The sequence below is a fragment of the Anopheles aquasalis genome, chromosome 2, assembly GCF_943734665.1.
Source record: "Anopheles aquasalis chromosome 2, idAnoAquaMG_Q_19, whole genome shotgun sequence".
NCBI classification, from domain to species: domain Eukaryota; kingdom Metazoa; phylum Arthropoda; class Insecta; order Diptera; family Culicidae; genus Anopheles; species Anopheles aquasalis.
The window spans coordinates 21,285,001-21,307,500 of NC_064877.1; the positions used below are offsets into that span (position 1 = coordinate 21,285,001).

Here is a 22,500-nt window from a genome sequence, read left to right on the forward strand (position 1 = left end):
GCAGTACGGGGATCCGGTGAACCATAAATTGCCGTAATAACTTAATAAAGCCATCAAATCGATTGCAATTATCGGCTGACAGTTGCTCATCAAACTTTTACCACTCACCCGCGTCTGGGCCGCGTCGCGTCGAAGTTTTCCCAACTGTCCGCCGCATCCCAAACGCATGCCAATTCCGATCAGGCAGCGGCAACAGCGGATCGCGCGAGAATGTACGCTCGCTCGAAGAAGTTTGAAAAATTAATAGCTCCATCATAAATAACTCAATAGGTGCCGTGTACCCGCAGCCTCGTGATGGCTCTGGTCTTGTCTAGCGTCTAGTGGAATAGAGGAAAGGACTCGGGACGTCGGGCTACATCTGCTGAACTGAGCAATCCATCGAACGATGCGGCACGGCACGGCATGGAGCGGTTGCAATCGCAAAGTGATCGCCACGATCCGGGGTGAGTGGTGAGTGAGAAAATGCAATTAGTTTTATGTTCTCCCCCTGTTCGCGGGTTCGCTCAATGTGAGTGGAGTGTAGCGGTAGTAACCAGTTTGCTACTTCATTCATAAATAATTAAAATGAAGTACAAACAGTTTGTTGCGCGCTGCGCTGTGGTTGTGAAGCGGAACGGTGGCAGTGCATGTACTCGATTTAATTCAATCTTCAATCAAACCATTTTTTTTATTTATCGTTTCGTGTTTTAAGAAGATACATTATGTTGTGACGTGCACCGTGATGCGATGGATTCAATTTCAATTCGCGTGCATGCACGTTGATGATCATTTAGGTGCTCTTCCCCCAACACTTTGTTGCACATTCTGCTCTGATATGTTGGGATAAGGTGCTCCACGGACACGGGCGTTCACTTGCTTCATCGAACTGCTCAGGTATCACCAAATGAAACCAGATGGTAATCATCAGCAACCTTGCGCCGTGCCCAACATGGTAGCAGGTGTGAGATTGAACTCAACTCGCACCACCACCGTCAGTCATCAGTTCACCAAACGGCCAACACCGGGCACCGGACACCGTGAGAAAGCAGAAAATTGTGCCAAATAATCCGGCACGGCAGGCCTAGCCTCCGAACGACAACAGCAACATGAACACATAACCACAATAGAGTGGTGCGCCTAGTTGATGATGCTGAGGTCATTGCAGCCCGGGGGAAGAGGGGCAGCGAGTGTGGAAGATGTAAGGAATCTCTTAACTACCCCGTCAGCGACCGACGACCGACAGCGGTACAGTGGCAGCGAGTTAGTTGCCTGATTCGGGGCTAAATCATGCTGCAATAAGCGACTCATTTGACCAAATTTGGAATCCAAAGAATCCGCTCATTGCTGTGTTCCGTCACTGCCGGCGCTGTCTCGATCGCTCCGGCGCTGTTGCAACGCGACGTCGATGCTGCTCTGTGCCCCAGGCCATCGTGTGGGTCTAAATGTCTCACCCACCTTGCCTGCTCGCTTCGAGCGCGATGAATGCAATTAGAGTCCCCAAAAGCTGTCCCAAAACGGCATCAAATTCCTTCTCCCCCCCCCCCCTCCTCGTTCTCGTGTGCGGACATTAACGCTGCACTAATTAGCTGTGCGGCTAGGAGTGGGCAGCCAACCGAATTCATGCCAAAAAGTGTAACTGCAGCGGTCAACGCCAACGACGCGCGACAAAATCGACACACACTCTACCCACTGGGCCGAGTTCCTCATGTCCTGATGAGTGGAAGGTGTCGTTCGTGGTTGTGCGCAGCTGGCAATAATTAAGAAATCATTATAACTCCTCCACGAACTCTGCGCTGGATCAAGACAGACGCACTAACGCCCTCGATCAGCGCACGTACCGCAGAGGCGTGCGCGAAACCTTGCGAATGTGATCTACTGGTCCCTGGTGGTCGGAACTGCGCGCGAGACGCGTCTAGGTCGTTGAACGCACCCACCACCCGCAGCCGGAACGGGACCAGACCAGACGTTGTTGATTGGAGACAAATTAAGGATGCTTCGTGCCGATCGCAAACACATCGTCGATCGGTTCGGTGATCCAGGAATGGCTGGTGTTAATTGTGGACGCCCTGCCCTGAAACGAGACGGGACGCCTCCACGAGCCGGTCCCGATGGCCGGGGTCATAAATATTCCAACTCCCAAATTTTACGCCCGTCGTTCCGTGGCCGGGGATTTCAGACACCCATTAATTTCGGCATTAGCAATGTGGCAAACCGATGACGCCCTCTGCAACGATCGCCGGATCGCCCGCTCGCTGGTCCACCGTTGATCCGGCGATGCAACCAAAGAAGGGAGGAGCCGAGATTGTGGAAACAGTGAGAGCCGGTTCCAATAACGTTTTATTTACGATGCCACATATATCTGCGAAACATTTAAATATGAAACATAAAGTTGGATAAATGTTTAACGAAGTGGTAACGAAGTCACCAGAAGACGGACATCGACACTCACCTCGAAAATCAATTAGAAGTAGATCAAATTAAAAGATCCAACTACCGCGCAGCAGTTCGCAGGAATCCTGCCTCCTGGAGAGCCGAAGCTGGTGAGAAATTAAAATAAATTGTATCACACATGTACGATTGAAATCATTTATTTATGTTTTCTCACCGATCGACCACGTGCTGCTGGCGGTGGATGCTTGCGGTGGAGGCCCCAACAAACTACAGATCGGCGACCGCCCCATCATTTGGGACGCCTGGCTAACATGGCCACACATTGGTCGATTTCTTGCTGTGTTCCAGTTGATCTTCCAAGAACTTCTTGCCCCGTGCGCTCCGGCCGAAAGATTGCGTTCGATATGCGTCTGACTGACGATTGAGCGCCCGCGGGGGGATTCGAGGAATCAATGTAGAATATGCATAATCCCCGACGCCGTTCTGCAAACATGAACATGGACATGGCGCGTATGGTTGTCTCGAGCGAAATGTTTCGATCGCGAGCAAAGATTTCGCGAGTCGATGCACACTGGCACTGGGGGTGCGTGCGTAAATCATTAAATCACTTTGCATTTCGCGATGCTCAGTGATCTGGTTGTGAGCTGGTTGTGGGGTTTCCCTGAACCCTGATGGCTACAATTTGCAACCAGCGCATGATCTCATCTGTTGCATCAGAGGACCAATTCGCGGTGCTGTGTGGTACCAAAAACGTCTGGTCTAGGGACTACCACTGCAAGCGGCACAGCGACGCGACTTGATGCAGTACAATGTGTCGTCGTTACCAATAAAGACATTTTGCATCACAAAATAGAAGAAGAAAAGATCGAGATCACGACCATAAGTAGGAACCCCCCTCCCATTCTTTTCTAGACGATGAATGCGTTGGCACCTATTTATGAGTTATTTACTTAATTTTATGAGCTCGTTAAAATTTCATTAGCGACACTGCCAGTCCCCACCAGCGCGTCCGGTATTGGCCCTGGACAGCAGCAGGAGCAACAGCCCCTTGATTTCGTTATCGATCCCGAACATCGATTAATTACATCGTGTGTTCAGCTTCCCCACTTTGGTACACTCCAGAGTGCTACACAGTCGGTGCAGGGTGTTGAAAGATCCTGTCTAGTGCTGCTGGTGTGCTTGTGGGAAAAGAGGAACCCCCGTCTAGTTAAATGGTGTTATCGGGAGCGAGATAACCCCAGGAGCTGCTCGGACTGCAACAAACGATCAGACAGGCAGAAGAGATCGAAGGCTGCCCAGTGCATGTCAGGCGTCAGGTTATCGGTAACGATCTTTCCACATCGTCGCCATGTTCACACACGCTCAGTGGTCCAAGATCGGTTCAGGATCACGCCAAGTCGACGGTGACTGAACCCAACGCTCACTCTCGCCCCTCGGAGCAGCAGGAGTTGTAGCAGGTTGTAAACTAATTCTCGGACGCATCCATTACTAATGGCAAGCGGCAAGGGGGGCCCTGGAAACGGTCAAGCGGGCCAGTGGCAGCATCAGATAGTGCGATAAGATCGTCGGACAACAGGACTGCAAAGATCAATATTTATATGTTAATTAATGTTAGATAACGCGGGGTACCGTTCGAACAGGTCAGTAGCAGCTCGCACCACCAGTCGACTGGTGCGCAACGAGTGAAGTGGAGCCGGACGAGCGAAGTCGATCGACAACGTCAACCGATGGTGCTGGCAGGAACTGTGTCGCGGCCAAGACACACCGCGGCACTATCAGTGGCACAACCCTGTGGTTGTCGAAGGCGAAAAGGATCGGCCGGTTCGAGCTGTACCCAAGAAGCTTTATCACTCCCTTTTACACACACTCACACACTATCGTACGGGGTGGACAGTGATAATAATTTATTTTCCACCGAAAGCTACCTTTCTACCGTCGGGCGGCGGCCAAGATTCAGCGGCGGTGCACTGCGCGATAAGTTATGTGAAACAAGTTCCACTTCCGTCCACCCGTTCGTGGCCACCGTTGGGCCGTTGCACTCCGATGCGTCAAGTGTCATAAGTGCTGGTCGAATGGCGCGCCCCGTACGCCGTACACCGCACATAATCTGCTTATCGGGGTGCTTTAATCTGCGACACCCGACACATGCATTGCATTGGCAGGAAAAGCGGGCCGGGGGTTGGACCGAAGAGTAGTCGAAGGGGTGCACGTCATACAGGACGATCCCCTTACTCGATCAGCATATGTGGCCAAGCCTTTGCCATCCCCCTCCCCACCGGAGGAGGGGGCGGGGGTGGGAAGGTGTCATCCGAACGCTCCGAGCGCGCTCTTACGCGAGGCACACAACACTTGGAATGCTAAATTGGCCGCATCAAACTGCAATGCGGCTGTCCACTGTAATAATAATAATAGGGTTGATCCACAACGACATCGAACCATCGACCGGTGCTGCCCTCACTGTCGATTAGAGATCGTCGATCGTCGTCGTCATTCGCGGATGAAAAGTGTTGCACATTTTTCACTTTAATCGACGCTGTAATTAAATCATGCCGTGGCAGACCGCAATCCCACAGTGATATGAGCGTGCTGTGGCTACTGGTGTAGACCCAGTAGGTTGGGAAGGATCCGTGTGGGTTCCCTGTGGATCCGGATAAAATATGCACCACTTAGCACTGGTGTATTTTTCTGGTCTTTGGATTTGTCTTCTGCGCTTCTGCCTCAGCGTGTCCTGGCACCGGGAGAGACACTGGCATTAGCATAAATCAGAAAGCAACTGAACCAGTGGCCCTTTGCTGAGAATTGGTTCCATACGAAGGGAATGAGCTTCGCGGCTAATGAATCCCCGATGGATGTGGCTCATTCTTTACGTTATAGAATCCGCCGGTTGGCCGATGCATCTAATGAAGCAGTCTATCCAGTGAAATGGGAGTCTGTCTTTAATTCATTGCAAATTGCATGATCATTCTAAAACAGGTGACAAGAAGAGACCTTAGCTACTGGAAGTCGTCGTAGTAGCTATCCGATGCCTAGCCTACGAACGCAAAAGCATTTGCTTGATTGCGTGAAGATAGAGTTTGTTGGTTGAAGAACGAATTAGTCAATTTACTGTTAGAGTTAGCACGTAGACAACATGTCCTTATTTGATTGATTACTGTTTTTTACACCGAATAAGATGATGTTTCAATAACACATCGTCGATTGTTGTAGGTCTTCTGCGGAGAGTATGTTGGAACAATGCCATACCAGCGAATATGTGCTTCGACTGTTTCTGAGCCAACGAACAAACGATGATGTTTTGGTCAGAAGCACTCATCGGGGAACTCTTTCGGAACCACTGGCCGTTTTCGCTTGGTCAGCTATTTCTTTTTTGTACCTTTTATGCCTACCCATTCCAAGGTAAACAAATTTAAAAACGAGCGCTTGACCATCATCTATTCCTCAGTCTTAACCCGATTGTGCCCTCCATTAATACGATCGACGTTATCTGGAGCAGTCAGTGATCGGCACCTGATCGCCTACCGATGGGACACCCCGGCTCGCTGGCTCGATCGCTGCCAGATAAAACGGACAAGTGTACGACGAGAAAGTGACCAGTGGTGCATCAATGGGAAAAGCAGTGCCACCCCAAACAAAACTGCACATTAACCATCTTGACCCAGATCTTAAAGTGGCCAGAAGTGGGATGTGCGTTCAGTTGGCCTGACCCTCGGGGGCCGACAGAGAAGCATTGTTGGCAGCATTGTGATGACCAAAAGCAGCCCGCTTGCGTACAAATCAAGCAGCAATTCAAACCAAATTCACACTCCATCCGAAACCGAAAAAAAGCGTCGATCTGCATCTGCGGTTTGCTGTAGCTTTCTGTTGCCCTCTCCCGAAATGCAAACAATGCTCGCCACTCGACGGCCCATCGGAGTGCATCGGTGCACGTTTGATGCACCGGTCCCGGTGAATTTTTGGTGGCCTCATCGCGGATGCAACCGGAGGGCGATCGATCGAGGGCTGCTGCTGAGCAAACAGCAGCATCATGCTCGCTATGGCCGCGCGTTTTCGACGTCCTGGAAAAAAGGTGTTAACTATGCCGCTGCCGAGTCATCGCCACCGAGGACTGGACAGGATGCAGGCCGCGATGACAGCCGCATAATGTTGCCAAACCCGATCGCCAGAGGAATTCATCAATCAGGTTTTGCACGCAGTTAAGATGCGCGTTCGGAAGAAAGGTGTCACTTTCGACACCTGTAACCAGCGAAACTGATTTTATATCATTCAAACCAACTGGAACTGATACTATTGTTCGTGCGATTTCGAGTTTCGTTTCAGCCCTAAACTCGATCGCGCAGAACGGTCTTCAATCAGCATTGCACATCACTAACGTGGAGATTATCTCATGGTGGTTCCTTCCATCAGTACTACATGGCTTTGGCTTTCGTTTTTTTTTTCAAAGGTACTAGTTTATCAGCCATCTCTAACGTTTGTTTCGGTTCCTTCCTCTTCCAGCAAGGAGCCTGTGCCTTCAACAAAGATTACGCTATCGCCAACATTAGCGAGTGGATGATCTTACCGAAAAATGAGGAAGCATTAGCGTATGCGCTGTGGAAGGTTGGCCCGCTGCCGGTGAGCTTGAATGCAGCCCCAAAGTCATTCCAACTGTACAGGTATGCTACTTAGGCAGTGCGTAGTGCCGAGAAATCGTGGCTGTAATTCATTTGGCTACTGGCCTTACATCCTCAGTACCGGAATCTACGATGACGAGGCGGCTTGCGACAACTCGAAGGTGAACCATGCGATGCTACTCATTGGCTACACGAAGGAGTACTGGATACTAAAGAACTGGTGGGGCTCATGGGGCGAGGAGGGCTACATGAAGCTGGCCCGCGGCAAGAACCTTTGTGGTATCAGCAACTACGCCGGTTACGTTGTGGTTTGAGGAGACTCGCTGAGGAAGAAAGTCAAGCCAATGCACATCAAATAAACATTTAAATTCATAATCAAACGATTGTTTGAAGCATCAAACAATGCGACAGAAATTCAGCAGAGACGTGCTTGAAAGGGTATTCGTTTGCTTTGATTATTTTCAGATTCTTATCGCCATCAACAAGCACAGCGGCAGATAATTCATTGGCTTCACGTGATTGCTCGTAAAATGATTCTTATAAATTGGATTTGAATCGTAAACATACTCGTCCCCCGAGATGATGTTTAGTGAAATATTTTCCACGTTAATGGTCTTACGTTCCAACTGATGAGATGGAGAAATAATCGGCAATTCCACACCTCGGTGCATCATTTCGTGTGCCGGAGTGCTTTCGAGGAGTCAGCCCGAAAACTAAAAGCCAAAGTCGCGAAACACGCCTTGCTACCGTTCATGGCTAATCCCCGGCCAACTGGCCGGCCAGTCGTCATGCAAACAATCATGCATAAATTAAGCTAATCTGATTTTTGTGTGAGGCCCAAACTCGAAAAACCTCCCCACAAAGTGGTGAAAAAATGGGTTTGCCATGCACCCAACATTCAACACCGAAAGAGCAGCAGAGGAGAGCCCTCGGCCATCCGGCAAAAGGCGGGGACGTAATCGTCGAAATGAAGTGTGAAAGCAACCGTTTCAGGTCCGGAGATGTCTTTCGCTATGCGCGACAGCAGCGGCAACACCTCGAACGCCGAAACGATCAATGTAGCAAATAAGATTTCACGCTGTACGCTGCCAATATCTCTGGAGGAGAGTATTGGCGTTTTAAGGGAAATCCCGGAAGTTATTGCATATTAAATTAAAAATACATACGTATCAGCGCGCTGCGGTCAAATAATTCTTCCCTGTTGTTGGTGCTTCGGATGTGCAACTAAATCGTTTGAATCTGGTGAAAAATTGAACCTTCTAGAATCAAGGTTTTTTTTCTACAACATGTTATACAGCATCAATGGTGCAGATATCTTCTGCGAGTGCACTTCTTATTACGTCGTAGTTTCTTTATCATCCGTGTATCTATTAAAACAAGGCACCATGTTGTAGAAAGACAATGGAGAAGCCAACACAATGCAGAGCTTTGTGCGTTTCATGACCAGCATGGCACAGCTTCGGTGTACTAGGTAAGTAGCATGTAAAACAGTAAAAAGAAAATATCATCAATCTTTCATGTATATCTTGAGACAGGAAGTACAAATGCCATTAACCCGCACCTTCTATTTCATGTTACATTATTATTTATTAAAAAGTATCCATACAGCGTTTTATAAATTCCAAATCCAAACGATTCCACTTTTGAGTTATTTTTAGTAATTTTCAGTTGCTTTGTATTATATCGCATGTTCTGTTTTTATCTCTAATGGGTCAAAGTCTATTGTTTCATTCGATTCAAGGCTATCAATCATAACCATATTTGATAACATTTCCACGTTTGGCATGACTATTGCATCATCTGGAATAGTTGAGGTCGTCTGGAGAGGCCTACTTTTACCTACTTTACGAAACCGTTTTATCGCTTTTCGAATCGCTCTTGTGATAACTTCTTCGGATTGTTTTTTAGAAATCAAAGGATCCACATATTTCGTTGTCTCGTGAAACATATCAATAACATAAGTGAAATCCTTCAAACGGATTTTATCAAGACCATTAGATGTTCGATTTCTAGCATTAGTTCGACCTGTCCATGAGCATTGAGTCAAGAAATATCTTGTAAAAAATAGATCGACTATTCGCCGGAAATAGTATGGTGCTTGTCCCTCCTCTACTTTTGGACCAACAGTACGATAAACCTGCATTTTAACATAATTTACGAAGTGTATATCTTTAGCCTTTTCTTCTAATTGTTCCATTTCGAATAAACATGACACCGGTGAAAATGGAAGTTCTAATCTATCAGGGATTACTGAACTATTCTTGCTCGTAGCCGGCCGTTGAATCGCCTTCTTCTTTCTTGCTGGCGCACATGCTTCCATGGCTTTCCTGATAAAGTTACGCTGTCTAGATTTTTTATCAATTGCCTCGAAACTGCGTTCCATTTGAGCCATTTTCTCTAACAATAAGTCGAGTTTTCGGATATTATCAACCATCAACTGCTCTCCGCTCAATACACATTCATTCTCAGGATTAGCAAGTGGAGTCTCAGGATCAATCGGCATTTTGACTACTTTATTTTTATTACGGCTGAAATGGTATTAAACAGATTTCTTGTGAGGATCACAATGAGCTTTCTATTGTTTTACGCCAGCTAATTAGAGAACCTACCAGATCTGAGAGTTGCTGGGTAAAGCATTCATATACAACTTAATATTTGATTCTCTGGAGCTTCGCTTGCTGGTTTCGGCAACGGGCTGCTGTTGGATGCGCCTTGACCCTTCGTTCCGCCGCAATGAGGTGCCGTGTTTACAGCATTCGTATTGCTCGCAATCGAACTGCACTATCTTGTCCTGCGAATGCTCAAGATCACGCACGCACAGTAATTTGATGCTGACCGCACCACGTTTCAGAAGAAGTTAATGTTTTGTTTTGATTATGCTCACATTCTATTATATTTTCGGTTGGATTTACGACGTTTTTCTTTAAGATAAAACATCGCGCACAAAAATATTACCTGTCTCTTCCATTCAAAATTCGTACACCAGAGTTCCTAAAGTAAAACGATATTCGTCGGTTTTAATAAACTTATCATCCTGTTTTAGCCAAGCAACATGAAGTAACGGTTAACTAGCGAAACATTGGAAACGTCTATAGAGAATTTCTTGGACCTATTGAAGTACAAGAGAGGCAGAACACAGAAAATAATCCTCAGCTCCAGTATAAATGGCTGGCATACAGAAATGATTCAGAAATATAGAATGATGTAACTTGAGTTTTATGTTTCTTCTCATTCTTATTTATTCCTTAATTATGCACTGTTATTCACCAATCAATAAACGGTTCAGAGTACCGACCCATCAACGTGCCGATTTCATCCTTTACGTATCTGGCTGAATTAGTTACCATTCGGAATATCTAACTCATCTAAATCTGCTTCAATCTTCAAGGGATCAATCTCGAAACAGTCTGTGCTATTCTCAACGACTTCGATCTTCGGTCGGAATGCTTTTTTTCTTCGTGGTTGAGCTTCGGCCCGATTTGTTTTATCCCTTTTTTTACGTGCTGTACTTGCACGTTGTATATCGTGTAAACGAACTTTAGCATGAATCATAACCCTCCTGAGGAAATGTATTCCCTCTTTTTCGGTAAATTCGGGGTAGGCATGCTGCACAACAGAAATAAACAAATTGACCATGTAAGGAAAGTAGCGAAATCCAATTTTTTTGATTCCATTTATCGAACTTCCAGCCCATGAGCATTTTGTCATGAATTGTCTCGTGAAGAAAAGATCCACTATACGGAGACAATAGGTTCGTGCTGTGCCATCAAAATCTGCGGGAAACAATGACTTTATAAACCGTGCCAGAGATTCCACGAAGTTCTTGTTTTTGGACAGTTTCTCGAGTCTCTCCAAATCTTCAAGACTATCGACGGGTTTTAAGTGTACTGGCTGCACAGATTTACTATGAGTTGTGGTCAACTCTTGTTGTGCGCTTAGGGTTTTTGATACCTGTGTTTGTATGCTGGTATTATTCGGTGAATTAACGAAGTCCATTCGAATGTCCATTTCAGCACGATGAGCTATGGAAGGTTTCTGTAGTTCTTTCAGCGTTTGTAAAATCTGCCCTTGTATATTCGCATATTGTGAGATTTCGTTGCTCAGGGCTTGAAGTTTTATCGTGTTTTGTTCCACAGTCTGAGAGATGCGTGCGAGCGCCTCAAGCACCAGACTAAATTGCTGAGTTGTGTCATTCGTAGACATTTGATTCGCCAATGGCGATACAGAATCCTGTTTTAACTGTGCGCGGGCATTGATTGGAACGTGTGGCGATTGAACCGACGGAGAAGAGTTCGTACCATGGGTTTCTGTGATAAAGCTACCGGACGCTAATGAGCTCTTCTGCATTTGCCGAAAATGTGATTTTGATACCGTTAGGATATCGTTCGTAGGTTCGTTCACGGACGGTTCGATCATAGCGGAGGACAACGAATGATGCGTTGGTTTTGTTGTGCGCCCTTCCTGATCCATCGGCTTGTTTACTACTACGATTTTTGTACAGCTGAAATGGTATTGAAAACAGATTTCTCGTCAGGATCATAATGTAGGCTTTTTATTGTTTTATGACAACTTATTAGAGAACCTACCCGATCTGGAAATTGCTGGGTAAAGCATCCATATTCAACAGATTTGATATTCGATTCTTTAAAGCTTCGCTTGCTTGTTTCGGCAACGGCCTGCTGTTGGATGGCCCTTGGCCTTTCGTTCCGCCGCAATGAGTTGCCTTGTTTACAGCATTCATATTGAACGCAATCGAATTTCACTATCTTGTCCTGCGAATGCTCAAGATCGCGCACGCACAGTAATCTGGTGCTGACCGCACCGCGTTTCGGAAGAAATTAATGTTTTGTTTTGATTCTATTATATTTTGCGTCAAACGATTCGCGATTAATTTCTCAAGAAAAACATCGCATCAAATCAATTTAAAATTCCTGGAACAGAATTCCAAAAATACGATACAAGATCACCTTTATAGATAATGAACTACCCACCTTTAAAAATATCATTGAAATAACCAGGCGAAATAACAATACGAGAGGACGAAACCATACGCTATTTTTAGTCTTTTACTTTCCATAGGTGCCAGGATTTCTTTAATTTATCGTAGTTCAAGATGTGTTTCATAACTGCAATATCGCTAGCATTTTCACTTGTACGATACCTTTTAATATTCAAACAGAATAGCACTTCGACAGTTATTTTATATTAAGATTCTGGCTCTGATTTTATCTCCAAAGGATCAAACTCCATCGTCTCAGGCGATTCAACGCAATCAATCGTGTTCATATTTGGTAGCAATTCCTCAGTTGGTATTACTATCGCACCATCTGGAATAGTTGAGGTCGTCTGTTGAGGCCGTACTTTCAACCGTACTATCGCATTTTTAATCGCTCTTTTGAGAACTCCTTCGGATTTTTCTTTAGAAAACAAAGGATCAGCATAATTCGCTGTCACGTAAAACATATTAATGACATAATTGAAGTCCTTGAAACGGATTTTCTTTTCAACACTTTTAGATGGTTCTTTGATTCGACCAGCTCGTCCCGACCATGTGCATTGAGTCATAAAAAATCTAGTAAAAAAATAGTCGATTATTCGCCAACAATAGGAGATTCCTTCCCCCTCCTGTACGTTTAAGCCAACAATACGATTTATCTGCATTTTCACATAGTTAACGAAGTGCATATCCTTAGCCAATTCTTCCAATTTTTCCATCTCGAATAAGCATGACACCGGCGAAAATGGGAGTTCTAAACTATCCTGTATTCCTAACGTATTCTTGCTGTTTCCCGGTAGTTGTATCGGGTTTTCTTTTCTGTCTTTTTTGTGTTTCTCCAAAAAATTCATGTTTTTTTCAATTTCCGTTACCCTACGCTGCAAACGGTTCGTTTTCTTGAGCAGCAAGTCAAGTTTCCGGTTAGTTTGCAACAAAAGCTGCTCCACTCTTAACACAGATTCATTTTCCGGTGCATTATTGTGCGAATTGGTAAAAGTTACTAGTTTTTGCGAAGCAAGTGCCTGTAGTGGGCCTGCTGTACCATTAGATATTATTTCAACATCGTCTCTCTGATCATTACCACCCTCTGTAGATTCACTCAGCGGCACAGCAGTGGGCAACGAATGGTCTACCTTTGTTATGCGCCCTTCCTGAGCCATCGGTATGTTTTCTACTTCGAATTTTGTACAACTGAAACAGTATTGAAAACAGATTTTTCGTCAGGATCACAATGAGCTTTCTATTGTTTTACGCCAGCTAATTAGAGAACCTACCAGATCTGAGAGTTGCTGGGTAAAGCATTCATATACAACTTAATATTTGATTCTCTGGAGCTTCGCTTGCTGGTTTCGGCAACGGGCTGCTGTTGGATGCGCCTTGACCCTTCGTTCCGCCGCAATGAGGTGCCGTGTTTACAGCATTCGTATTGCTCGCAATCGAACTGCACTATCTTGTCCTGCGAATGCTCAAGATCACGCACGCACAGTAATTTGATGCTGACCGCACCACGTTTCAGAAGAAGTTTATGTTTTGTTTTGATTATGCTCACATTCTATTATATTTTCGGTTGGATTTACGACGTTTTTCTTTAAGATAAAACATCGCGCACAAAAATATTACCTGTCTCTTCCATTCAAAATTCGTACACCAGAGTTCCTAAAGTAAAACGATATTCGTCGGTTTTATTAAACTTATCATCCTGTTTTAACAAAGCAACATGCAGTAACGGTTAACAAGCGAAACATTGGAAACGTCTATAGAGGATTTCTTGGACCTATTGAAGTACAAGAGAGGCAGAACACAAAAAATAATCCTCAGCTCCAGTATAAATGGCTGGCATACAGAAATGATTCAGAAATATAGAATGATGTAACTTGAGTTGTATGTTTCTTCTCATTCTCATTTATTCCTTAATTATGCACTGTTATTCACCAATCAATAAACGGTTCAGAGTACCGACCCACCAACGTGCCGATTTCATCCTTTACGTATCTGGCTGAATTAGTTACCATTCGGAATATCTAACTCATCTAAATCTACTTCAATCTTCAAGGGATCAATCTCGAAACAGTCTGTGCTATTCTCAACGACTTCGATCTTCGGTCGGAATGCTTTTTTTCTTCGTGGTTGAGCTTCGGCCCGATTTGTTTTATCCCTTTTTTTACGTGCTGTACTTGCACGTTGTATATCGTGTAAACGAACTTTAGCATGAATCATAACCCTCCTGAGGAAATGTATTCCCTCTTTTTCGGTAAATTCGGGGTAGGCATGCTGCACAACAGAAATAAACAAATTGACCATGTAAGGAAAGTAGCGAAATCCAATTTTTTGGATTCCATTTATCGAACTTCCAGTCCATGAGCATTTTGTCAGGAATTGTCTCGTGAAGAAAAAATCCACTATACGGTGACAATAGGTTCCTGCTGTGCCATCAAAATCTGCGGGAAACGTAGACTTTATAAACCGTGCCAGAGATTCCACGAAGTTCTTGTTTTTGGACAGTTTCTCGAGTCTCTCCAAATCTTCAAGACTATCGACGGGTTTTAAGTGTAGTGGCACAGATTTACCATGAGTTGTGATCAACTCTTGTTGTGCGCTTAGGGTTTTTAATACCTGTGTTTGTATGCTGGTTTTATTAACGAAGTCCATTCGAATGTCCATTTCTGCGCGATGAGCTATGGACGATTTCTGTAGCTCTTTCAGCGTTTGTAAAATCTGCCCTTGTATATTCGCATATTGTGAGATTTCGTTGCTCAGGGCTTGAAGTTTTATCGTGTTTTGTTCCACAGTCTGAGAGATGCGTGCGAGCGCCTCAAGCACCAGACTAAATTGCTGAGTTGTGTCATTCGTAGACATTTGATTCGCCAATGGCGATACAGAATTCTGTTTTAACTGTGCGCGGGCATTGATTGGAACGTGTGGCGATTGAACCGACGGAGAAGAGTTCGTACCATGGGTTTCTGTGATAAAGCTACCGGACGCTAATGAGCTCTTCTGCATTTGCTGAAAATGTGATTTTGATACCGTTAGGATATGGTTCGTAGGTTCGTTCACGGACGGTTCGATCATAGCGGAGGACAACGAATGATGCGCTGGTTTTGTTGTGCGCCCTTCCTGATCCATCGGCTTGTTTACTACTACGATTTTTGTACAGCTGAAATGGTATTGAAAACAGATTTCTCGTCAGGATCATAATGTAGGCTTTCTACCGATTTATGACAACTTATTAGAGAACCTACCCGATCTGAAAATTGCTGGGTAAAGAATCCATATTCAACAGACTTGATGGAGCTTCGCTTGCTGGTTTCGGCAACGGGCTGCTGTTGGATGCCCCTTGGCCTTCCTTTGCACCACAATGAGTTGCCTTGTTTACAGCATTCATATTGAACGCGATCGAATTTCACTATCTTGTCCTACGAATGTTCAAGATCGCGCATGCACAGTAATCTGGTGCTGACCGCACCGCGTTTCAGAAGAAATTAATGTTTTGTTTTGATTCTATTATTTTTCCGTCAAACGATTCGCGATTAATTTCTCAAGAAAAACATCGCATCAAATCAATTTCAAATTCCTGGAACAGAATTCCAAAAATACGATACAAGATCACCTTTATAGATAATGAACTACCCACCTTTAAAAATATCATTGAAATAACCAGGCGAAATAACAATACGAGAGGACGAAACCATACGCTATTTTTAGTCTTTTACTTTCCATAGGTGCCAGGATTTCTTTAATTTATCGTAGTTCAAGATGTGTTTCATAACTGCAATATCGCTAGCATTTTCACTTGTACGATACCTTTTAATATTCAAACAGAATAGCACTTCGACAGTTATTTTATATTAAGATTCTGGCTCTGATTTTATCTCCAAAGGATCAAACTCCATCGTTTCATACGAATCAAACCTATCGATAGGTTTGGTGTTTGTTAAAATTCGTTTGTTATTCGGTTTTGGTGCTCTCTTCGAGCGACTGCTTGGTTTTAGCTTTGCGGGGTTTTGGAACCTTCTTCTGGAATCTTTTAGCATCCGCCTCAAGAACAGTTCTGTATCGTCTCTAGTAAATGTAGGGTCGACATAGTGCACTGTCTCGTAAAATATTTCAAACACATTAACGAAATCTTTAAAACGAATTTTTCTTTTGACATCATTCCTGACTGTTCCTGTCCAAGCGCATTGAGTCAGGAAAAATCTGGTAAAAAAGAGATCGATTATTCGCAGGCAATACGTTCGACCTGCTCTTCTGCTTGCTAATATACTTTGCTGATCGGTTGTTGGTTTTCGTCTTTTGGTATGTAGCGTACCTTGTATGTGGGTTTTCACAAAATTAACATAGTTCTTATCCTTAGCCAACTCTTCCAGGTTTTCCAAATCCACCAAACACGATACCGGCGAAAACATTGATAATGAACTATCTGGACTATCTGTTTTGTCCTTTCTTGAACCCGGTACTGGACCGAAGGACAAATGCATATCGATTTTTTTCTCCAATAAATCAATTTTGCTTTCATTTAATACCATTCTACCCTCCATTTGAGTCAGTTTGTCTAGCACCAAGTCAAGTTTTCGGTTGATATCAAACAATAGCTGCTGTCCCCTCAATACAGATTCATTCTCCGGTGCAGTATTATGAGAATCAGGATTGGCAAGGGGTCTAAGAGAAGCAAGTTTAGGTATAGCGGAGGACAACGAATGATGCGCTGACTTTGTTGTGCGCCCTTCCTGATCCATCGGCTTGTTTACTACTACGATTTTTGTACAGCTGAAATGGTATTGAAAACAGATTTCTCGTCAGGATCATAATGTAGGCTTTCTATTGTTTTATGACAACTTTTTAGAGAACCTACCCGATCTGGAAATTGCTGGGTAAAGCATCCATATTCAACCGATTTGATATTCGATTCTTTAAAGCTTCGCTTGCTGGTTTCGGCAACGGCCTGTTGTTGGATGGCCCTTGGCCTTTCTTTCCGCCGCAATGAGGTACCGTGTTTACAGCATTCATATTGAACGCAATCGAATTTCACTATCTTGTCCTACGAATGTTCAAGATCGCGCACGCACAGTTATCTGGTGCTGACCGCACCGCGTTTCAGAAGAAATTAATGTTTTGTTTTGATTCTATTATATTTTGCGTCAAACGATTCGCGATTAATTTCTCATGAAATACATCGCGTACAAAAAAAAACTGTTTCTGTCAAAAACCAGTTGTCATGTGGCCGTGCTGCCAAAACGAACGGGGGAGATGGGAAGAAGGAAAAGTCTTGAAGAGAAGTCCAAGAAAAGAAAGGAGTAACAGGCAACAAAACGCGATCCCAGGTGCAAAAGAAAGAGTTCCCTCGTAATCAGGACCGCGAATATCGTTAGTCATCGCAGTCCCATGGAATCCTTGCTCGTCCACTGAACAGAATACCCCTGTCCCCGAACACTTAGGTTGTTACAACACATTTTGTGCGTTCGGGGTCACGCCGTTCTTTCGCACAGTTCTGGGCCATAATATCCGTTCAAGCGAGGGGTAGTGCGGTTTGTGAGGAGTGCGGGCAAAGCAAGGGCTATTTCGCAAGTCCGGTTCCTGAAACCTGAAACCCTTCCACAGTTGTCCCCGTGTTCGCGAAAGGAGGACAAAACCCGCGAGCAGGCAAACAGGCAGGCAGGAAGACAAGCTGGCTCTCTGGTACACTTATACAGAGGAACGGCCAAGAGCGCTGGGCAGTGATCGTGCGTAGGCCCCCCACTCTCACCCCGCGAGCAAGGAAGTCCAGGGATCCGGAGAGAGTAGGAAGTGCAACTGGAACGAAGGTAGTCAAGTGTACCCCAATCAAGTGTCCGGGCTTGTGCAAGAGAGTGGAAGACGTGACGGGCCTGGCCGCCAGAGGGTGGGCAGTGTTTTGGGTAATGAAAGTATTTACAACCAAGCGTGCCGTGCGTGAGTGCATTGTTGCGAGAGAGGAAAAGGAGGAGGAGGTTTGTTGTTGATCCGTCTACGAGGTTCCGTGCTACCATTTCTAGAGCTGGCAAGAGCAGCAGGCCCTGGAAGAATATTTCTGCGCTTCGCAGTGGAATCCGTACCATGCAGCTGCTCATCGGATCATGAGTTGTGCGACGAACGAGAAAACGAATGGTGACCGCATCCGCACTGCTGCCGGCAACCGTACCATCGTCATCGGCCACTGGCCTTCGGACTTTGGCGAGGCTGCAGAAATCAACTAGCCGAACATTGGAGGAGGAAGTACGTCTGCCTCCTAACGGCACTATGAAATGAACGAGCAGCAGCAGCAATGGGTTCGCAAACGTTGGAAATCCTTCGCCAAGGAGTGCTGGCCAGTTTGACCGGCGGGTGGTACTACGACGTGCATCAGAATGTCTTCTGCAATGCAGTCCATCTGTACATCTGGTTGTTTCTGTTGTTTCTTCCGTTCATCATTTACATGGTAAGCAATGGGTAGCCAGGGATGGATGAGATGCAAGTGATGGGATGATTCATGCGTGTCACGACGCTCGGGCACAATATGGGCCGAAGCACATACCCACATGCGACACTCTGATTGATACGATGATTCACAATGGCTCCTTGACGGACCAATTGTGCGTCTCGTTTCGACCATCACAACCGTTATTAAGAGAGCCCCCTTGATCGCGATCGTCCCCAAAGGAGCACAGCTTAGCATGGCGCGCTACGATCGTTGAAAACAGCTGATTGACAGCGCTACCAGACAGGCATGGAAATGCTGGATGGAGGGAGTAGATGTCTAGTACAATTGCGTGCCCATTAGTGCGTGGTGACTGCCAAACGATTTCCACACACTCCACCGGTCCACCGGTGGGGAGTTAATGGCCATCTTCACTACCAGTTTTTGCGAGCGCTCACGTAACGCAGTGTCTTTCCTACCATGAAGATGCCACGGGCACAGAGTCTGATTGAACCTCGCATAGACTGGCTCAACGGAATGACGTGCTAGCGCGCTGGCTCTGCTGGCTGCTTGACCCTGGCCTTGTTTCACGGAAGACGATGAACGGCGGGATGATAAATTAAATGGTCCTTTAGTTTAATTCCATGCTGCGCTCCCCATCATATGCTTACATCGCGAGCATTTGGCACTCGAGGAGAGTAGAATTATTATTCATAATATTCTCTTCGTGCGGCGATTTTTATGCATCTTGACGGTTTTAGCCTTGTACATGATGCTGCGTGCTGCGACGATGCGATGGAAGTGGGTCATGCTTGTTTATGTAACGTATATGGGATGGTCACAATTTTCACAAAACAAAAACGTTCTCAACATTCTATTCACGAGCAGCTATTGTCTGCAGTCTATATCTCTAATCGCTCTGTGCGCGCTTGTAACGGCCGTGACCTTCAATAGCATTGCAACTGCTCTCATCGGCGCTGCTGTTTACAGCTTCGCCCAGTGATTGCTGATTGTTGTGGCATCATAAAGCGGCCAGTGGCCAAGAGATCGCTCGAACCGCAAAAGGAAGCTATCGAACCGTTTTAAACAAGCCGTCCAGCTAAAGAGGAGGTGTCCAAACAGCAACCTTGAACTTTGAACGCCTGCCAGCACGTGGAGCTGCTTATCTTGTTTCTATCTAATCATCGCTTTCATCAGATATATTAAATAGATTTGCAACCTTGAAATTGAGCTCCTTCTTAGTTGGCATCCTTTTAACTGCTCTTTCTTCTGCGCTACCTAACTTTGACTTCAGCGTTTGGGCCCTTGGTAGCTTTAGACGACAGTTAGACGACTGTATGTTATGCAAAAATGGTTAATCTTTAGTTAACCTATCCATCCTGGTACAATACTTTTTTTCCACCGATCGTTTTACCAAATCAGCGCTTAGTATCACTCGCGATTTTCAATGTTTACCTACGTTTTCTTTCTCTCTCTCTTTTTAGTATTTTCCAACAACGATAATAGTATGGAGCGTGTACTGTGTGCTGATCGCCATTATAATCACGTTTTTCAAGATGGTAAACGTGGCACTGCACCGAATGTACGATCGAGCACGAACAATGTCGGAAACGAACCTGAAAAAGCCCGGCCTAGGAGGAGTAGGTCCTGGCGCCGGTGTTACCGGCCATGGCGCGAAACTAGCAAACAACGGTCGCTCTAAGGCCGGCGCTGGTGCAGGATCGGGCGGTGACGATGATGAGGCGGGCATCGAAATGCAAATCCTGGGAACGGTCGATGTCGTCGGCACGCCTCCGGTCAATGCCGCCTCGTCGCGGACGTCAGTCGAGCATGGGAGTGATGAGAACCACAGCTACGCCAACAGTGCCCTATCGTTTGACTTTCCCGAGCAGGTGACAAGCACCATCGATCTGAAGGTGGACGTACACCGAAAGAACAGCTCAGAATCGAGTGACAGTGGGTTAAGCGGAGGTGGCGGTGACGGTGGTGCAACGGGCGGTGGTGCCACTGGTGGTGGTTCTGCTGCTGGTGACGAGAAAAGCAGCGGAAGGGCGTCTCGCAGCTCGACGACGGTGCAGACGCATTCGGTGGCCGAGGTGCACGCCGGTAGCTCGACGTCTTCAACCCACAAGCGGTCGCTTTCAACGCCCAATCAGGATCATTTTTCCGAGCTGGCACTCGAGAGCGGTGCGATGAGGGAGATGGCACGTCACGCTGCCGGAGGATCGAGTAGTGCCGGTGGTAGCGCAAGCATCGTGATGGAAGCGGGAAGCTACTCGAAAGATCAGCCAACGGGACGGCTGACGATGGGCCAGACTCAATCGAATGCGTCGCTACGGAGGCATCAGTATACGTCGAAGCGTAAACAGCGGTTCATGAACAGCCAGCTGCAGCGGCAGGTGTCGCTGGATTCGGAAAACGTGGCTATGGGTAGTGATGTTGGCGGGGTCGGGGAATCCGAGGGTACGCGGCATCGTCGGAAACAGGGCGGTGTAGGACGCAGCACTAGCGGGAGTGGCGTGTCAACGAGTGGTACCACTTCCGGCACTGGCGCTGGTGGTTCAAGACGCGAAGGAACGAGTTCTTCGGGGGTTGCGATGCTACAGAGGCACCTTAGTTCAGACGATCAGAGCAACAGATCGGCTAGCTCGCTGTATCCCCACCATCACCATCATCAGCTGCACCATCATCACCATCACCATCATCATCATCATCTGCTGGCGTTGCAGAATCTCGATCCAACCGATCTCTACCACATGGACCATAGCTACACGAAGTCGGCAGTACAGCTGGCGATCGAGAGCACACCGAACGATGGAGTGAGCAGCAGTAACAGCATTGGCGGTGGCGTTGGCAAGGGATCCACCGGTGCCTATCTGCCCCACCAGGGTACTCCAATCAGGCGCGATTCGAGCAGTACCATGTCCGCACTGCAGCTACCAACGATCGCCAGTAGTAGTGGTGGCGGAGGTAGCATTACCGCCGGTCCGGGTGGCATCACTTACGGCAGCGGCAGAGCAAACAGTGCCAGTGGCAGCGGTGGTGGCAGTAAACGTCGTCGTCATTCCGCCAACACAAACACGGCTAACGGGACTAGCGGCACGAGACCCCTACCCCGATCGTTAACATCGGTACGCAGGATCAAGAGTGCGGCGCTGGAAATCTGCAGTCCGGCCTCGATCCCCAATCTTACTCCGACGCACCCGAACAGTGTGGAAGTGATCGGTGGCCAAACGTTGCGCAACCCTCGGCACACGGTTCTGCCTCCACCGAGCAAGTGTTTGTCTCGCAACCCGTACCTGAATCTGTTCACTAAATCCAACGAAGGAAGCAGCGGATCGGGGCTGGTAGATGTGTGTCGGGGCCGGGATGTTGGTACAAGTTTGCTGACTATGGCTGGCACGGGTACCGGTGATCCGGTCTATCCGATCGCTGAGCAATCGGACGAGAACACCCCGATCAAGAGCGGAGGCCGGTTAGTAGCGGATGAAACGTCGGTTGTGCAGCGATTCGATCTGCAGTCGGATGACTCGGACGACGATGGACTGGAGGACGATGACGATGAGGAGGAGGAGGAGGATGATGGTGATGGGGATGCGGATGGTGACGATGATGATGATGATGATGACGATGAAGGAGAAGATGAGGACGAGGCGGATGATGCAGGAGACGACGGAGAGGAGGAAATTCCAGCTAGTGCCGATGTCGATCGTGAAGCGGATGATGGAGACGATGGACGGAAACTACAGGGACATGGTCGAATAGCAGATAGTGAGGAGGATCTTACATTGCACGATCAACTCCGGCGACTTCACCATCAACAACAGCAGAAGCAGCAGCAGCAGCAGCAGCAGCAACAGCTTGAGAACGCAGAGTCCGGTGAAGTCCCGAGAGATGACTCGCTGGTGGTCACCGCCGCCACTGACGGCGATATCGATTATGCTGGTGATCGCAGCGATGATGCAGCCGATTCCGACATTGATCCACAGGACAGTGGCCTTCAGTCGACGGACTCGGACACGGAGAACAATGCGGGTTCCCGGTCACCACTGCTCGAACCTCGGAGTCATCGAACAGGCTCGGAGCAGCATCCAGTGGTCATTGTGGAGGCGAAG

At 46.7% G+C, this 22,500-nt stretch overlaps 5 protein-coding genes across 8 annotated transcripts in view; 2 read left to right on the top strand and 3 right to left on the bottom strand.

Annotated features, from left to right (window-relative positions):
• LOC126572722 (cathepsin K-like) overlaps positions 1 to 7,394 on the top strand; it is a 7,825-nt gene extending 431 nt beyond the window's left edge. The window contains exons 2-4 of the mRNA XM_050232264.1: positions 5,813 to 5,943; positions 6,865 to 7,022; positions 7,099 to 7,394. Coding sequence (XP_050088221.1) covers positions 5,813 to 5,943; positions 6,865 to 7,022; positions 7,099 to 7,294 — 485 coding nt within the window. The 3' untranslated portion in view covers positions 7,295 to 7,394. The remainder of the gene's footprint in view (positions 1 to 5,812; positions 5,944 to 6,864; positions 7,023 to 7,098) is intronic.
• Positions 7,395 to 10,189: 2,795 nt separating this feature from the next.
• Positions 10,190 to 15,466, bottom strand: LOC126570095 (uncharacterized). 4 transcript variants are annotated; one of them, XM_050227613.1, is made up of 4 exons: positions 15,216 to 15,466; positions 13,597 to 15,130; positions 11,567 to 11,792; positions 10,190 to 11,481 (listed from the first exon to the last, which is right to left on the bottom strand). In XM_050227613.1, exons 1-2 carry the CDS (start codon positions 15,356 to 15,358, stop codon positions 13,978 to 13,980), a joined length of 1,296 nt encoding a protein of 431 aa, XP_050083570.1. In that variant the 5' UTR covers positions 15,359 to 15,466; the 3' UTR covers positions 10,190 to 11,481; positions 11,567 to 11,792; positions 13,597 to 13,977. The 4 variants fall into 4 exon arrangements, with proteins under 4 accessions (XP_050083570.1, XP_050083565.1, XP_050083569.1 ...); XM_050227608.1 differs by lacking the exon at positions 15,216 to 15,466 and having other exon boundaries at positions 13,597 to 13,616; XM_050227612.1 differs by lacking the exons at positions 11,567 to 11,792; positions 13,597 to 15,130 and having other exon boundaries at positions 15,216 to 15,460.
• LOC126570101 (uncharacterized) lies at positions 11,961 to 13,492 on the bottom strand. The gene is made up of 2 exons (XM_050227619.1): positions 13,251 to 13,492; positions 11,961 to 13,167 (listed from the first exon to the last, which is right to left on the bottom strand). Exons 1-2 carry the CDS (start codon positions 13,280 to 13,282, stop codon positions 12,186 to 12,188), a joined length of 1,014 nt encoding a protein of 337 aa, XP_050083576.1. The 5' UTR covers positions 13,283 to 13,492; the 3' UTR covers positions 11,961 to 12,185.
• A 592-nt stretch (positions 15,467 to 16,058) lies between the features above and the next one.
• Positions 16,059 to 17,053, bottom strand: LOC126570112 (uncharacterized). Its single transcript, XM_050227634.1, has 3 exons — positions 16,826 to 17,053; positions 16,283 to 16,740; positions 16,059 to 16,170 (listed from the first exon to the last, which is right to left on the bottom strand). The coding sequence occupies exons 1-3, from the start codon at positions 16,978 to 16,980 to the stop codon at positions 16,160 to 16,162; spliced, it is 624 nt and encodes a 207-aa protein (XP_050083591.1). The 5' UTR covers positions 16,981 to 17,053; the 3' UTR covers positions 16,059 to 16,159.
• A 191-nt stretch (positions 17,054 to 17,244) lies between these two features.
• LOC126570072 (protein pecanex) overlaps positions 17,245 to 22,500 on the top strand; it is a 14,700-nt gene continuing 9,444 nt past the window's right edge. The window contains exons 1-2 of the mRNA XM_050227557.1: positions 17,245 to 18,406; positions 19,870 to 22,500. The exon at positions 19,870 to 22,500 is cut by the window's right edge and continues 3,127 nt beyond it. Of these exons, the coding sequence (XP_050083514.1) occupies positions 18,254 to 18,406; positions 19,870 to 22,500 (2,784 nt within the window). The 5' untranslated portion in view covers positions 17,245 to 18,253. The remainder of the gene's footprint in view (positions 18,407 to 19,869) is intronic.

Coding starts and splice junctions, on each gene's coding strand:
- LOC126570112 (XM_050227634.1), bottom strand. CDS start 16,980: ATGAATGCTGTAAACACGGTACCTCATTGCGGCGGAAAGAAAGGCCAA. Junction 16,741..16,825: donor CCCAGCAATTTCCAGATCGG/GTAGGTTCTCTA, acceptor ATACCATTTCAG/CTGTACAAAAATCGTAGTAG.
- LOC126570095 (XM_050227608.1), bottom strand. CDS start 11,721: ATGAATGCTGTAAACAAGGCAACTCATTGCGGCGGAACGAAAGGCCAA. Junction 11,482..11,566: donor CCCAGCAATTTCCAGATCGG/GTAGGTTCTCTA, acceptor ATACCATTTCAG/CTGTACAAAAATCGTAGTAG.
- LOC126570101 (XM_050227619.1), bottom strand. CDS start 13,282: ATGAATGCTTTACCCAGCAACTCTCAGATCTG. Junction 13,168..13,250: donor CCCAGCAACTCTCAGATCTG/GTAGGTTCTCTA, acceptor ATACTGTTTCAG/TTGTACAAAATTCGAAGTAG.